This window comes from Haliotis cracherodii, unplaced genomic scaffold (assembly GCF_022045235.1).
Source record: "Haliotis cracherodii isolate W230 unplaced genomic scaffold, xgHalCrac1.p SCAF_14, whole genome shotgun sequence".
Classification (NCBI taxonomy): domain Eukaryota; kingdom Metazoa; phylum Mollusca; class Gastropoda; order Lepetellida; family Haliotidae; genus Haliotis; species Haliotis cracherodii.
In genome coordinates, this window is record NW_027266269.1 from 26,405,401 (window position 1) to 26,423,768 (window position 18,368).

The following is an 18,368-nucleotide window of genomic DNA, read 5'->3' on the forward strand; positions in this document are numbered from 1 at the left end:
CTCTACAACACAAACAACAGACACGTCATATACCCTCTGCAACACAAACAACAGACACGTCATATACGCTCTACAACACAAACAACAGACACGTCATATACGCCCTACAACACAAGCAACAGACACGTCATATACGCTCTGCAACACAAACAACAGACACGTCATATACACTCTACAACACAAACAACAGACACTTCATATACGCTCTGCAACACAGACAACAGACACGTCATATACACTCTGCAACACAAACAACAGACACGTCATATACGCTCTGCAACACAAACAACAGACACGTCATATACACTCTGCAACACAAACAACAGACACGTCATATACGCTCTGCAACACAAACAACAGACACGTCATATACACTCTGCAACACAAACAACAGTCACGTCATATAGGCTCTACAACACAAACAACAGTCACGTCATATACGCCCTGCAACACAAACAACAGACACGCCATGTACGCTCTGCAACACAAACAACAGTCACGTCATATACACTCTGCAACACAAACAACAGTCACGTCATATACACTCTGCAACACAAACAACAGACACGTCATATACACTCTACAACACAAACAACAGTCACGTCATATACACTCTGCAACACAAACAACAGACACGTCATATACACTCTGCAACACAAACAACAGTCACGTCATATACGCTCTGCAACACAAACAATAGACACGTCATATAGGCCCTGCAACACAAACAACAGCCACGTCATATAGGCCCTGCAACACAAACAACAGACACGTCATATACACTCTGCAACACAAACAACAGTCACGTCATATACACTCTACGACACAAACAACAGACACGTCATATACACTCTACAACACAAACAACAGACACGTCATATACACTCTACGACACAAACAACAGTCACGTCATATACACTCTACAACACAAACAACAGACACGTCATATACGCTCTACAACACAAACAACAGACACGTCATATACGCTCTACGACACAATCAACAGACACGTCATATACACTCTACAACACAAACAACAGACACGTCATATACACTCTACGACACAAACAACAGTCACGTCATATACACTCTACGACACAAACAACAGTCACGTCATATACGCTCTACAACACAAACAACAGTCACGTCATATACACTCTACGACACAAACAACAGACACGTCATATACGCTCTGCGACACAAACAACAGACACGTCATATACGCTCTGCAACACAAACAACAGTCACGTCATATACACTCTGCAACACAAGCAACAGACACGTCATATACACTCTGCAACACAAACAACAGACACGTCATATAGGCTCTACAACACAAACAACAGACACGTCATATACTTTCTGCAACACAACCAAGGACACGTCATATACACTCTGCAACACAAACAACAGACACGTCATATAGGCTCTACAACACAAACAACAGACACGTCATATAGGCCCTGCAACACAAACAACAGACACGTCATATACGCTCTGCAACACAAACAATAGACACGTCATATACGCTCTACAACACAAACAATAGACACGTCATATACGCTCTGCAACACAAACAACAGACACGTCATATAGGCTCTACAACACAAACAATAGACACGTCATATAGGCCCTGCAACACAAACAACAGACACGTCATATACGTTCTGCAACACAGACAACAGACACGTCATATACGCTCTGCAACACAAACAACAGACACGTCATATACACTCTGCAACACGGACATGTTCGCCTGTTGGCTCTTATTCAAGCATCGGCCACGTAACTATTCATTCATTACATGTAAAGGCAATCATACAGTATCACTGACTTACCTGATCACGAACGCACACGGACCTATTCACAAAATCACGTACGTACCTTTTCAAGAAGTCACTTAAGCCACCCAGCCTCAACACGCGACCCCCCCCCCCCCCCCCCCCCTTCACATATACACACTCCCCCCCACACACCCTACGTACCTATGTACACACTCACGTACTTGCGCAAGCAGTCGCCTCCGTACAAATTCAGTCACCCACGTACGAAGCAGGCAGGACCTAAACCAGCACCCTCCCAATCACATAATCACCCACCCACTTACACACGCAACCACGTACATGCGTACCTACTCATTCACTCACGTACGCAAGCAAGCACTTCGTCGACACCCTCCCACGTACCTATTCACTCACGTACGCACGCAACCACCCATCTATTCACTCAGTCACGTACCCTTGTAGACACTTACAACGTGACCCGCCTGTAACAAGAGGTACGTACGTGGCGTGACGGCGGCGGTAGTCGTGACGCGGCAAGTACACGTCTGACAGCCGTAGTTGTCCACTGCGTAGCTGTCGTCAGGACAGGGAACACACTTTCTCAGGGGACAGGCTGTGGCAGCAGATGACAACACATGGTGATAAAGAGGTGCAACAGAAACAACAATCCAGTACGTAATACAGTTTGTTTGTTTGTTTGTTGTTGAACGCCGCACTATTCCAGCTATATGACGGCGGTCTGTACATAATCGAGTCTGGGCCAGACAATCCAGTGATTGACATCATGATCACCGATCAATTGGGATACAATGACATACATCAACCAGGTCAGCGAGCTTGACCACCCGATCCCGTTAGTCGACTGTTACGACAATCATGCGTTGCTGAAGACCTTTTCCACCCCGGCTCTTCACGGGTCACGTCGTACAGATCAGTAGTGAGTGAGTGAGTTGGGTTTTTAACGCCGCTTTTAACAGTATTCCAGTTATATCAAGGCGTGTCAGTTTAATGTGGGAGGAAAGCCCAAAGTGATGCAGGTCTCAGACGTTTACCACTTCGGTGAAACCCACGAGCACTGGTATGGTGCTGACAAACCTAGAAACATAATCGGAGCGAACCGGGATTCGAACCCACAATCATAGGTTTCTGGCGTGCCCAAGGGACGCAACTCTGCACAGCGAATCGCGGCGCCTTAGACGACTAGGATACCCGTGCCCCCATACAGATCAGTAGACAAAAGACAGTGTACAGGTCAGTAGATTAGTGTACTCACAGCACTTGCATGTTTGACAGCCCTTCTGGTCGGTGTGGTACGTATACGGGTACCCCCCACAGGCAGGACACGCCCTAGGGGGACAGGCTGTGGGAGAAGGAACGCTATCTGTAGTCTAGCAACAACGATATGATTGGTGATTGACAAGTCCTGATCCTCACATAAAAAGAAATTACCTAAAGATATAAAAATGATATATATTCTAAAATTATCCTCATCCTCATTGATGCAATTTTGCCAACGATGAAACTGTCAAAACAGTCCTCCACAGCTACAGTTGAAACGAAGTCTGGATGGAGCTTTCGTCATGTGTTGGAACAGATAGAAGTCTGACAGAGACAGATCGGGAGAATATGGCGGGTGCGGGAGGTGTTCAAAGCCACCCTCGTGGATTGCAACGTTGGCAATGATGAACTTGTTTAATGACGCATTGTTTTCTCAGCTCCCATGTCATCACGTAATTGCCTCAACAGTGCACCATAATATGTTCCATTTATTGTCTTGCTTTTTGGAAGATAGTCCGCCATGAGGACACGCTCGGCATCCACGAACACAAAACCCATAACCACTCCAGCTGATGCGACAGTCTTTGCATTCTTTGGTGGTGGTGGTGGTGTCAGGTGATTGGACAGTCTCTGCCTTCTTTGGTGGTGGTGGTGTCAGGTGATTGGACAGTCTCTGCCTTCTTTGGTGGTGGTGGTGGTGTCAGGTGATTGGACAGTCTCTGCCTTCCTTGGTGGTGGTGGTGTCAGGTGATTGGACAGTCTCTGCCTTCTTTGGTGGTGGTGGTGGTGTCAGGTGATTGGACAGTCTCTGCCTTCTTTGGTGGTGGTGGTGGTGTCAGGTGATTGGACAGTCTTTGCCTTCTTTGGTGGTGGTGGTGTCAGGTGATTGGACAGTCTCTGCCTTCCTTGGTGGTGGTGATGGCGTCAGGTGATGCCAGGGTTTTGGTTGTAGTTTGGACTCGGGTCGGAAGGGGTTCACCCAGGTTTTATCCATAGTCACAAATTGTTGGAAGAACCTTTCTGGATCAGCTTCAAACAGAGATAGATTCTAACTATACATGGTGCGTCTTTGTATCAGATGTCAGAAGCTTTAAAACGCTTTGAGCTGATACTTTCGTCTTTGCCACAGCGGTGATAATGGAATAGGAAATTCTTATTGAACTTGCAAGATGACGCTATTCGACGGTCGGTCATCACCATATCGTGGATTCTCTGGATCATTTCTGGTGTTGCTGATGTCAGGCTAAGATACGGTTCATATATACTCACCGCCAAAAGAAACGCGATACCATACATGTTGGCAAATATATGAATAATAATTCATATTTAAAAGATATTAGAATGGTTCAATGCACAAACGATCATACCCTGTAAACCTACGCACATGAACACATCATTTGTCTCGTGCAGGATTAGCGTGTAAAGTTTGGAAATCACGTGCAACATGTGATAAGAATAAAGACACACTGCGTTTACACTTGACTGATTGTTAGTTTTGTCATCAATTGGTACTCATTGGAAACATCTCTTCGTAACGTACATACTTGTCTATATGTCGCGTTTCTTTTGGCGGTGAGTATATTTCAAATTCTCATGTATATATCAGTTATCTAATTACTTTATCAACATACGTATCTTGCGCAGTGTGAAGGGACATAACTATGCAAGGGAGACAACTGCGTGTACTTACGAATTCCCCATGTTCTACACTTGCACGTGCTGCAGCCGTTCTGGTCCGTCAGATGCCCGTACGTGCAGTAGTCACTGCAGGAGAGGTCTGGGCATGCCGCGGGCTCTACAAGGAGGAGTGAGTGAGTGTGTGGCTTAACGCCGCTTTTAGCAATATTCCAGCAATATCACGGAGGGGGACACCAGAAATGGGCTTTACACATTGTACCCATGTCGGGAATCGCCACCAGGGTCTTCGGCGTGACGAGCGAACGCTTTAACCACTAGGCCACCAGACCGCCCCTACAGGGAGGAACACGATCACTGAGGGAGCATGTTTTATGCTGCTTTTATGGTGAATGAGTTAGTGAGTGAGTTGGGTTCAACGCCACTTCGAACAGTATTTCAGTTATTTCACAGGGTGTCAATTTGATGTGGGAGGATAGCCTGATGTGATGCAGGTCTTTGAAGTTTACCACTTTAGTGAAACCCATGAGGATGGTATGGTGCTAACACATCAAGAAACATAATCATGACGAAACTGGATTCGAACACACGATCATAGGTTCCTGGAAAGCCTAAGGGACACAACTCTGCACAGCGATTTATGGCGCCTTAGAGGCCGCCCTGCGATAACATACTATAAGCACAGCATCTCACCTATACACACACAGGGAGGACGAATACAAACTTGAACACGATGTCACGTGACTGACCTTGACATAGGCACAGCCTGCAGCCATTGTTGTTGGTTTGGTAGCCATTAGGACAGTCAAGGTCGCAGTATATCCGCGGGCACGCTATGGGAGCTGGAAACATAGATTGAATTCAGGACGCGCACATGACGCGCATAGCTGGTAAAATTTACAAACTTAGTCTACTCATTTTGCTTGAATGAGTGAGTGAGTGAGTATTGTTTTACGCCGCTTTTAGCAATATTCCAGCAATATCACAGCGGGGGACAGTGTTGCAACTGCCCTGATGCCATGACGATATGACATCAAACATCAGTATTCCGTTTTTGTCGACATTTGCACATTTTCATCGATACCCTCGGCATTGAGTTAACGCGGTATTACTGTAAATGTGTAATGTGTAATAAATAAGGATCACTTACAGGGTTACGATTGTGTTCTCTAGCTTAAAACACATTCCTATTGAGTGATAGGATTTTAAAAACAACAACATTGTTCCAGCGAAAAAAATATATATGGATGTGTTTTGAAGTAGCGCCCGAAAAAGATGTCCCGTCTGTGCCAAACATCCCAGGCCGACCCACAGCCCCACATATACAAATCCCACCCCACCCCACCCCACCCCCATCCCAGCAACCAGCCTAGCCCAACACCCCAACCATCCCACTCCCCACCCCACTCCCCACCCTACACATTACAGCTCTACACCCGCAACCACCCTACTCCCCGCGCCAGAAACTCCCTTATTAACCCCCCCCCCCCCTCCATCCACGCACAACTCCTAGCCAAACACCTCGACCATCCCACTCCCCACCCCACACAATACAACGTCCCAGCGCTACACACACACATACATTGTTCACACACACCCTATTCCACGCGCCAGAAACTCCGTCATTACGCCCCCCCCCCCCCATCCCCCAACACACATACACACACCACCACCACGACCCGCCATCCACGCGCCGCTCCTAGCCAAACACCCCGACCATCCCGCTCCCCTACCCACACAATACAACTCCCCAGGTCTACACACACACCCAACTCCCCTCGCCAGATCCTCCTCCAAATGAAGGTTCAAGATGCTGTAGTCATGAGTGACAGACAACCAACTGCACATTCGTCAAACAACATGAATAGTGAAAACAACAGAGTGCCGCCATAGATGTTTTTCAAGTCGAACTCACTCTTGTAAGCGCATTCGCAGACGGGGCACCCGTTACTTCCGTTCTTGAAGCCATAATGGCAGAACAACTCGCAACTGACGACTGGACACCCAGACGGAGGTACATAATCTGGAACAGCAGTTAGTCTTCATAAAACTTCATCACGTCAGATAAAGTGCAAAACATTGCGGAATTGTTCCGATGATGTAACACGCATGAAACTTTACATGAATATTCATATTGATGTTAAGTGAGGAAAATACGTAATTATGCCACTTAACAATCCAAGATGGCTGCCATATTTCAAGATGGCCGCGTATTATTTAAAAAAAACTTCATCTTAATATTTTCAAGTACACTCACACAGTAAATCGGTCACATATACGTATAACAGATAGTTAGTATTAAATAATTAGTATTACATATTCAGATATGAACAGATTATAGGACTTAAAACGATGACACATGGTATGACAATAATGGTTACATGCGCCAAATTGTATATATACAGCTTAATATTAACTTGCTATAAAAGCATTAATTTTATTAATCCTGAAACACAGATATCACAATTTCGAATCTTTTTTTTTCAAATTTACCCCACTGTATTACATTCTCTCTTTTGAATATTCCACGTTCAATTATTTGGTACAGTCTTTCACTTTTGGATCACACCAAAGAAAGTCCACACAGACTTTATACTGCAACTCCCCAAACTGGCTTTCCCTTTCAAACTCCTGTAAAATCACATTTCACTTTTACTTGCGTTCACAGACAGAATGTGCAATTTTGTTTTTGTTAATATTTTCTGGTAAAATGTCTCAAAAAGTCAGTCAACTCCATTACAGTGTAACCTCAAAGGAGGATAGGATATGCAATTTTGTTTTTTTAATATTTTTTTTAATACAAAGTCAAAGAAAATGTCAATCAACTCTACTACAGTGTACTTTCAAAGGAGGATAAAATGTGCATTTTTGTTTTTGTTTATATTTTTTTTGAAAAAAATGTTTCAAAAAGTCAATCAACTTTATTACAGTGTGCTTTCAAGGGAGGAACATTGGGGTTATATGCGTTTCGAAAATAATACTCTATAATAATTATTCACATGGTCACGGTTACATTTTCCGTGGAGAAGGATATATATTATATATATCTTTCTGAACGTTGGAAGGTCATGTTTAGACATTTAGGTATTTAATTCATGCTGGATATGCTGAGCTAAAACACTAGTGTACCAGACGGAACAAAATATATTTCGTTTATTATGTACACAAACATCTCACAACATATCAACAACATTCGTCCTTGTAAATACTTTCATATACCAACGGGCGGTCGGGGAGCCTAGTAGCTAAAGCGTTCGCTCGTCACGCCGAAGACCCGGGTTCGATTCCCGACATAGGTACAATGTGTGAAGCCCATTTCTGGTGTCCCCCGCCGTGATATTGCTGGAATATTGCTAAAAGCGGCGTAAAACCACACTCACTCACTCACTCATATACCAAGGGGCGGTCGGGTAGCCTAGTGGCTAAAGCGTTCGCTCGTCACGCCGAAGACCCGGGTTCGATTCCCGACATAGATCCAATGTGTGAATCCCATTTCTGGTGTCCCCCGCCGTGATATTGCTGGAATATTGCTAAAACCGGCGTAAAACCATACTCACTCACCCACTCACTCACATATCAACACATTTCTTAACATGTGAATTATATAAACGCTTATAAACGTTTTTCTGCTCCCTTTTTTCGATTTGAGCAATATTGCTACAATGCAGTCAGACGTAACTCTGTCATGCACGGGGACCCGTGAAGATCCGGGGTAGAATAGGTCTTCAGGAACCCACGCTTGCCGTAACAGCTGACTATGCTTGTCGTAAGAGGCCACTAACGGGATAGGGTGGTCAGGCTCGCTGACTTAGTTGATGCATGTCATCGTATCCCAACTGCTTGGATCGAAACTCACGATGTCAGACTCGATTATTCACAGACCGCCGTCATATAGCTGTAATATTGCTGAGCGCGGCGGTAAACAACAAACAAACAAAAAGAACAAATAAATAAATCCGTCATGCATGCTACGATTCTATTGACTGTCTGCTTTAATCTTCCTCATAATGTGATACTCACTTCCGACGCACGTGCAGGTCGAGCATCCGTTGTCGTCGGTGACGTACCCCTTGTCGCAGCTGTTGCTACAGTAACGCCTAGGGCATACAGCTGAAGGGAGAGAATTGATTCATTGAAGATTGCTAATTGATTGACAGCAATGAATGTCCGAGTCCTTTAGTGAGTGAGTGAGCTTGGGTTGACGCCGCTTTTAACAGTGTTCCAGTTATATCACGGCGTGTCAGCTTAATGTGGGAGGAAAGCCCGAAGTGATGCAGGTCTTAGACGTTTACCACTTCGGTGAAACCCACGAGCAGGGGTATGGTGCTGACAAACCTAGAAACATAATCGGGGTGAACCGGGATTCGAACCCACAATCCTAGGTTTCTGGCGTGCCCAAGGGACGCGACTCGGCACAGCTAACTGTGGCGAATTAGACGACTGGGCCACCCGTGCCCCTCTGAGTCCTTTAAGCTTACTGTCTTCTACTCGTGACTGGATCATCCTTAACAACAATAACCTGCTGGGCAAAAGAAAAAAATACACACATGTGTGATTGTGGCTACAAACGGAACGGACCCGTGAAGACCCGGGTCAGAATAGGTCTTCAGCAACCCATGCTTGCCGTAAAAGGCGACTATGCTTGTCGTAAGAGGCGACTAACGGGATCGGGTGGTCAGGCTCGCTGGCTTGGTTGATGCATGTCATCGATCCCAAATGCGTGGATTGATGCTCATGATATTAATGACTGGATTGTCTGGCCCAGACTCGATTATTTACAGACCGCCGTCATATAGCTGGAATATTGCTGAGTGCGGCAAGCATGGGTTACTGAAGACCTATTCTAACCCGGATCTTCGAGGGCGTTGACATTAAGATGGCCCATTACACTTGGGCGTCAACACGACATTCATTACAACACAGCTTCTCTTTGTACCAGTCTGCCGCGGCATTTATTCTGGTAGACAGATCTGTAGAAATAGACATCAAGATCTGTTAGCATTCAATTACGATACATATCTAATTGGGTGTAAAAAGTTTAAAATAAAACCAAAGGACTTCCAATGACCTTGACTTTTAAAGTTCCATTGTTTGTGGTTTACAGCTCGCAATGAGTTTGTGTATATACCAGTTTAAAGTGTCAGGTGCTCGGGTCCACATGTGTTCCTTGCTAAAGGTCAAAATAGCTGTAAAAAAATGGACCACTGAAAATCGGTGATGACTCCAGGGCACACTTGCACAAAGCAATCTTAGCGCTAAGATGATTGTAACTCCCATCCTTTAACATAGGCTTACAATAGTTGTTGTGCTAAGATCGCTGTTTGCAAGTGGGTCCAGGTGTTAGTGAAAAAGGCGCGTTAAGACTCTTGAGGTATAACTAAATCAATTAGTAAGGTAATAGTGATAGTTTTATGTATTAATATTGCTAATTAATTTTATCACTGATATTAATTTACATAATACATTAATCTTATTATATAATGTAATGAATTGGTCCTCAGAAACGTGTGGCAGTCGAAAGAGGCACTAAAGGATGTGGTGAGGTGAAATGGGGTTTAACGTCGTGTTTAAGATTATTGCACTTATATATAGCTCTTTTACAGATATATAGCAATTTTACAGACATATAGTCATTTTACAGACATATAGTCATTTTACAGATATATCGCCACTGTAAAGATATATCCATTGTACAGATATATCGCCACTGTACAGATATATATCCATTGTACGGATATATACCCATTTTACAGATATAACGCCATTGCACGGATATATCGCCATTGTACAGATATATAGCAATTATACAGACATATAGTCATTTTACAGATATATCGCCACTGTACAGATATATATCCATTCTACAGATATATATATCCATTTTACAGATATATAGCTATTTTACAGACATATAGACTAAGTCATTTTACAGATATATCGCCATTGCACAGATATATCGCCATTGTACAAATATATAGCAATTTTACAGACCTATATTCATTTTACAGACATATAGTCATTTTACAGATATATCGCCACTGTACAGATATATATCCATTGTAAAGACATATATCCATTGTACAGATATATATCCATTGAACAGATATATAACCATTGTACAATATATATGTCCATTGTACAGATATATCGCCACTGTACAGATATATATCCATTGTTCAGACATATATCCATTGTACAGATATATATCCATTGTACAGATATATAACCATTGTACATATATATGTCCATTGTGCAGATATGTAGCCATTGTACAGATATATATCCATTGTACAGATATATATCCATTGTACAGATATATAACCATTGTACATATATATGTCCATTGTACAGATATATTGCCATTGTACAGATATATAGCCATTGTACAGATATGTGTGATGTGCATCGACCAGAGCTGATTAAAAACTCCATGCTGGCATTTTCTTCTGTGCAAATGTAGAGACTTGTTAAGATATGGTATTGAAATATGTGTATGAATGCACACACACAAACCAACTATTTGTTTTCTATTCGTAAACCAAGTTTACCAAGGCACATATTAATTATATGTATCAATGTTAGTGTAATTAACATAACAACAGCAGGCTCCTGACCTTATTAAGTCACATTGCTATCTACGCCGACATCTCTGTTAATCGGTCAACACACGACAGGTCCTCGAAGAACACACGGGAAATATTACATTGCGACTAGAGCAAGTCAATATTGATAGGGAGCTGGTAACACGGAATTGCGCTGTCGTAGCCGACGAAGTATTGACTCATTGACGTCAATGTCAACACCCGGAGGAGGAGAAATGCGGTATTGCCTTCATTTTGTATCATGTATGTATACACGCATACTGGGTGTATGTACACCCAGTTCTCAACCCCGTGTTCCTCTGTACCCATGGCAACACAGATATATGGGTATGGCAGCGATATGATATTATAACGTCCTTTCTCCGACACGCTGTTTTATATCTATGAATACTGTTTTGTACTGGGAACTATGACGTCCTATCTCCGACACGCTGTTGTATATCTATGAATACTGCCCAGTACTGGATACTATAAGGTCCTTCTCCGACTCGCTGTTGTATATCTACGAACACTGCCCAGTACTGGATACTATTACGTCCTTTCTCCGACACGCTGTTATATATCTATGAATACTGTTTTGTACTGGGTACTATAACGTCCTATCTCCGACACGCTGTTGTATATCTATGAATACTGTTTTGTACTGGATACTATAAGGTCCTATCTCCGACACGCTGTTGTATATCTCGGAATACTGTTTTGTACTGGATACTAACACGTCCTATCTCCGACACGGTGTTGTATATCTCGGAATACTCCCCGGTACTGGAAACTATAACGTCCTATCTCCGACACGCTGTTGAATATCTATGAATACTAACTAGTACTGGATACTATAACGTCCTATCTCCGACACGCTGTTGTATATCAAGGAATACTGTTATGTCCTGGATACTATAACGTCCTATCTCCGACACGCTGTTGTAAATCTCGGAATACTCCCCGGTACTGGAAACTATAACGTCCTATCTCCGACACGCTGTTGAATATCTTTGAATACTAACTAGTACTGGATACTATAACGTCCGATCGCCACAAACTATTAAGAAATTCAAATTTCGTTTTTGCACCTGAGTTCGATTTTTTGCACATACCATTCAATCCCTAATTTGTCAAGAAGATCTATAGTCGTAGGCAGGCAGCCTGTCTCGTGGGAAATAAGACACGTTGTTCATAAGAATCAACTTACTCTATAGATTTGTAAACTACTAAAGACAGATTTAAAAAAACCCAAAAAAACTCAATCTCTGCCCAGACATATTTTGAAAAAATAATGACAAACCAGACTCACTCTCATGACGTCTTTTCCGAGGATACGTCATTACTGCGTGCTCACATGGTGTACACGTTATTTATAAAAAAAAGTATGTGAATACATTAATCACTTTTTATAATTGACATATTGACAGAAATGATGTAATCGGGTGCACACCTGTCGAGAAGTTATCAACAATCCGGTGCAATTAGGCGACTGAAAGCTCTAAACTTCTTATATGTATCAAGCTAATATTTGTGCTTGGGTGTATGCTCGCGAGTGAGACACTCATCCACGCCGAACACAATTGTTAAGGTACGTCGGGCCATTACGAACAAGCCAATTTCTTCACACTCTGTAAACAAGGCAATGGAAACTTGAAATATTGAACAAAAACAGATTTTCCGTGTTCATAGAACCTGTGTATCCGAAAAAAAAGACTTAAGGTGTGTCATAAACCTCGTAAATACGTATCCGTTGTACAGTTATACGATCGGCCTAGGTTTGTTCATGATGAATTTGAGTCATGATACATGTTCAGACACCGCTAAACACCAAAACTAGATATTTTTTAAGGAAGAGAATATATGGATGCCAACTTCTTTATTATGACAAGGTAGACACAATTGTATGGATAACAACTTCTTTAATACTGTAAAAAGCGACGTTTCGGTATAGATCCTTATACCGTTGTCAAGCAAGACTGAATGAGGGACACACTACAGAATATATATAGTAGGTGGAGGATTAACAGTAAGAGGATTAACAGTAACTGTAACAGTAACTCTACTGTTATTCCTCCACCGACGATATATATTCTGTAGTATGACCCTCATCCAGTCTTGCTTGACAACGGTATAAGGATCTATACCGAAACGTCGCTTTTTACAGTATTAAAGAAGTTGTTGTCCATAAAATTGTGTCTACCTTGTCAACCGTCAACTTCTAAGTAATGCCTATCAAACAATTTCTTTATAATGAGGAACACAACGTTTCGGAGTATATGCTTACTCCTTCATCAGGTTAATGAATGCCACGACTTACTTACTTTGGAGATTTAACGTGCGCTTTCCGACTGATGCGTATTTCGCACACGGGCCCGGCCAGGCCATTTAATGTGTTTCCGAAAGGGGCGAAAGTGGTCTGTGCAACCCAAGAGGGGGGTTTAGGGGTTGCTTATATAGAATTTGGGAATTTTGAGATATGGAATAGATGCCGATGGGGTTGGGGAGGAGAACTAAGGGAGCTGGGTATGGTGGATGTTTTTTTGTTTATGTGATTTTGATTTGGTAGGTTATTGTGTTTTTAGATGCGTTTTATTAGTTCCGTTTTTATTAAGAATACGCCTATTGAAGTTTTCTAGTTTATTTTGTCACGAGGCAGAGAGCATATATATGTACTTGTAAGGACAACAAAATTAATAAGATAACAAGAGGTGGAAAATAAGAAAGGGTAGAAACTAATAAGGGAAGCTTGAACAGAGGCTTGGCACTGATAGGTGATTAGCAATAGACAATGGAAGCCAACACTTTATAGTAACTAGCGCTGAAGGTATGGAAGCCGGTACTTGAGTTATCATAGACAAGTAATAGGTAATGGACACTGGGCAAATGACACATGGTATAGTTGACCAGATAGTCAAGGGCCTGAAGGCATTGGTGTTTAGATTCCCGAATACTCACGTCTATAGCAGTAACAGGTGGCACAGCCATCACTGTCGTAGAAGCGACCCGACGAGCACCAGTTCCTGCACACCGGCCCGCAACCTGAAACACGAGGAGATCGAGGGAGTTCCAGATGCACAGAAACAGAAGCCTGCATCTCACCTCGACATTCATACTCTCCAGCCAACTGTCTAGAATAGGAACATATGCTTTGATGCCAAGCATAAAAAATACACAAACTCAACCCTTAGTGTCTTCGATAGAAGAGGCCACGCCGTCCGATAAATTACTGGCGTCACCCTGAGGAATACCCAGGTGCCCCTCCCTCTGATAGATCCTCCCTCCTTAATGACGGCATCCTAAGGAATACATATGTATGCCTCCCATTGACAGATCCCCAAACCTGAATGACGTCATCCTAAGGAAAACACAGATATCCCTCCCATTGATAGATCCCCACATCTTAATGGTGGCATCCTCAGGAATACACAGATATCCCTCCCATTGACAGATCCCCAAACCTGAATGACGTCATCCTAAGGAAAACACAAATATCCCTCCCATTGATAGATCCCCACATCTTAATGGTGGCATCCTAAGGCATACACGGGTACCCCTCTCTCTGATAGACCCCCACACCTTAATGGCGGCATCCTAAGGAATACACGGGTACCCCTCTCTCTGATAGATCCCCACACCTTAATGGCGGCATCCTAAGGAATACACAGGTACCCCTCCCTCTGATAGATCCCCACACCTTAATGGCGGCATCCTAAGGAATACACATGTATCCCTCCTTTTGATAGATCCCCACACCTTAATGACGGCATCCTAAGGAATACACATGTATCCCTCCCTCTGATAGATCCCCACACTTAATGGCGGCATCCTAAGGAATACACATGTATCCCTCCTTTTGATAGATCCCCACACCTTAATGGCGGCATCCTAAGGAATACACAAGTGCCCCTCCCTCTGATAGATCCCCACACCTTAATGACGGCATCCTAAGGAATACACGGGTACCCCTCCCTCTGATAGATCCCCACACCTTAATGGCGGCATCCTAAGGAATACACATGTATCCCTTCTTTTGATAGATCCCCTCACCTTAATGGCGGCATCCTAAGGAATACACAAGTGCCCCTCCCTCTGATAGATCCCCACACTTAATGGCGGCATCCTAAGGAATACACAGGTACCCCTCCCTCTGATAGATCCCCACACTTAATGGCGGCATCCTAAGGAATACACATGTATCCCTCCTTTTGACAGATCCCCTCACCTTAATGGCGGCATCCTAAGGAATACACAAGTGCCCCTCCCTCTGACAGATCCCCACACCTTAATGATGTCATTCTAAAGAATACACAGATATCCCTCCCTCTGACAGATCCCCACACCTTAATGATGTATATTCTAAAGAATACACAGGTATCCCTCCCTTTGACAGATCCCCACACCTTAATGACTGCATCCTAAGGAATACACAGGTACCCCTCCCTCTGATAGATCCCCACACTTAATGGCGGCATCCTAAGGAATACACATGTATCCCTCCTTTTGACAGATCCCCTCACCTTAATGGCGGCATCCTAAGGAATACACAAGTGCCCCTCCCTCTGACAGATCCCCACACCTTAATGATGTCATTCTAAAGAATACACAGATATCCCTCCCTCTGACAGATCCCCACACCTTAATGATGTCATTCTAAAGAATACACAGATATCCCTCCCTCTGACAGATCCCCACACCTTAATGATGTCATTCTAAAGAATACACAGGTATCCCTCCTTTTGATAGATCCCCACACCTTAATGACTGCATCCTGAGGAATACACAGGTACCCCTCCCTCTGATTCTGAAAGATCCACATCACTTACTTTTGCCATCCTCTGTTCGACATTGGCAAGTGACACATCCATCGCGGACGAATCTCCCGTAGGGGCAGTAGTTCTCACACGTGATCACACTGCAGGAGGAGTTGGCGCTGGCGACGGTGTCTGTAACAGCATCATTATAACATACAACAACAAAATTTAAAAGATATAATGATGGGATCTTAGAGTTCGTTTTCTAATTTCGCAGTTTTGTGATTTGTAATTTGTATTATGTCTTAGTACTACTTCTTAGCTTCATCTCATGTGTTAACCAGAACAGGCACACGTTCGTTCTGTGAAATACATGTAGATAACCAGCTGTATGCTACCAACATAAAAAAATAAATTATTTCAGTTTGCTCTGACTGCTACATGTTTGCTCATGCACTGCATGCTGTAAGGGGCGTCTTCGCGTTCCCACGAGATGAATATTTCTGTCGGCTTTTACAACACACACGGTTTTGTGGTTTTACGCTGCTATATTTGTCTTGAATCCTCGGTACTGTGCAGATCGACTGTCAGGAATATTCGCGGGGAGACATGCCTCTGCCCGAAGTCTTCGCGGAAAGACATGCGTCTGTCGGAATGTTCACGGAAAGACATGCCTCTGTCCGAAGTCTTCACGGAAAGACATGCCTCTGTTCGAAGTCTTCACGGAAAGACATGCCTCTGTTCGAAGTCTTCACGGAAAGACAAGCGTCTGTCGGAATGTTCACGGAGAGACAAGCGTCTGTCGGAATGTTCACGGAGAGACACGCATCTATCGGAATGTTCACGGAGAGACAAGCGTCTGTCGGAATGTTCACGGAGAGACACGCGTCTGTCGGAATGTTCACGGAGAGACAGGCTTCTGTCGGAATGTTCACGGAGAGACATGCATCTATCGGAATGTTCACGGAGAGACAAGCGTCTGTCGGAATGTTCACGGAGAGACACTCATCTATCGGAATCTTCACGGAGAGACATGCGTCTGTCGGAATGTTCACGGAGAGACACTCATCTATCGGAATCTTCACGGAGAGACAAGCGTCTGTCGGAATGTTCACGGAGAGACATGCGTCTGTCGGAATGTTCACGGAGAGACATGCGTCTGTCGGAATGTTCACGGAGAGACAAGCGTCTGTCGGAATGTTCACGGAGAGACACGCATCTATCGGAATCTTCACGGAGAGAAATGCGTCTGTCGGAATGTTCACGGAGAGACAAGCGTCTGTCGGAATGTTCACGGAGAGACAAGCGTCTGTCGGAATGTTCACGGAGAGACACTCATCTATCGGAATGTTCACGGAGAGACAGGCGTCTGTCGGAATGTTCACGGAGAGACACTCATCTATCGGAATGTTCACGGAGAGACAGGCGTCTGTCGGAATGTTCACGGAGAGACAGGCGTCTGTCGGGATCTTCACGGAGAGACAGGCGTCTGTCGGAATGTTCGCGGACATTTTCCTGTTCGATTGAAGAGTCTCAACGAAATCCCCACGAAGAGAAAAACATTGGTCCAAAATACAAACGGGGACACAAGTGCGATATCGTGTAGCACTACCACCGTCTCTGTTACTGCTTCTACTCTGTACAAACGATTCATTACCTGGACCCGTGAAGATCCGGGTTAGAATTGGTCTTCAGCAACCCATACTTGTCGCAAGAGGTAACTAACGGGGTCTGGTGGTCAGGCTTCGGTAACTTGGTTGATGCATGTCATCTTATCCCAATTGCGTGGATCGATGCTCATGATTTCAATCACTGGAGTGTTTGCTCCAGACTCGATTAATTACAGACCGCCGTCATATAGCTGGAATATTGCTAAGTGCGGCGTTAAACAACAAACAACAGACATTCATGTTTTATGTGTATACACGACTTTGTAGAATTCGACAGATCGTAGCATCGTAAATGCAATTATCATATTCAAAATATCGAACGCCGCGGGTAAATAAAGTATATTTGCACACTCGTCCTGTATAGCAATTTCAAAGGCTGAAACGAAAATACATCGAGGCGGAGCGTTTGTATATAGATGCATAATATAAGGCCTTGTTGGAGGAGACGTCCTCCAAAATTACACGCTTGATCGCACAAGCCCGTCCCTCCGTTCGCTCCCCAGAAAGCAAGCCTCCATTCTCGACCCTGGTCTTCTGCACACGCTCTTGGTAGAGCCAACCCCTATTTACCATTAGACATTCTCCTATACACAATTAAACAATGACCGATTGTACACTGTACTTTCCTTCGTATGAGTGGGACCCGTGACGATCCGGGGTTGAATT

General features: G+C 43.8%; 1 protein-coding gene across 1 annotated transcript in view; it reads right to left on the minus strand.

Annotated features, from left to right (window-relative positions):
* LOC139461151 (cysteine-rich motor neuron 1 protein-like) overlaps positions 1-18,368 on the minus strand; it is a 47,927-nt gene that overhangs the window by 14,481 nt on the left and 15,078 nt on the right. The window contains exons 4-11 of the mRNA XM_071242710.1: positions 16,105-16,224; positions 14,237-14,320; positions 8,718-8,807; positions 6,613-6,720; positions 5,447-5,539; positions 4,753-4,857; positions 3,058-3,144; positions 2,287-2,397 (exon numbers count right to left, since the gene is read on the minus strand). Coding sequence (XP_071098811.1) covers positions 2,287-2,397; positions 3,058-3,144; positions 4,753-4,857; positions 5,447-5,539; positions 6,613-6,720; positions 8,718-8,807; positions 14,237-14,320; positions 16,105-16,224 — 798 coding nt within the window. The remainder of the gene's footprint in view (positions 1-2,286; positions 2,398-3,057; positions 3,145-4,752; positions 4,858-5,446; positions 5,540-6,612; positions 6,721-8,717; positions 8,808-14,236; positions 14,321-16,104; positions 16,225-18,368) is intronic.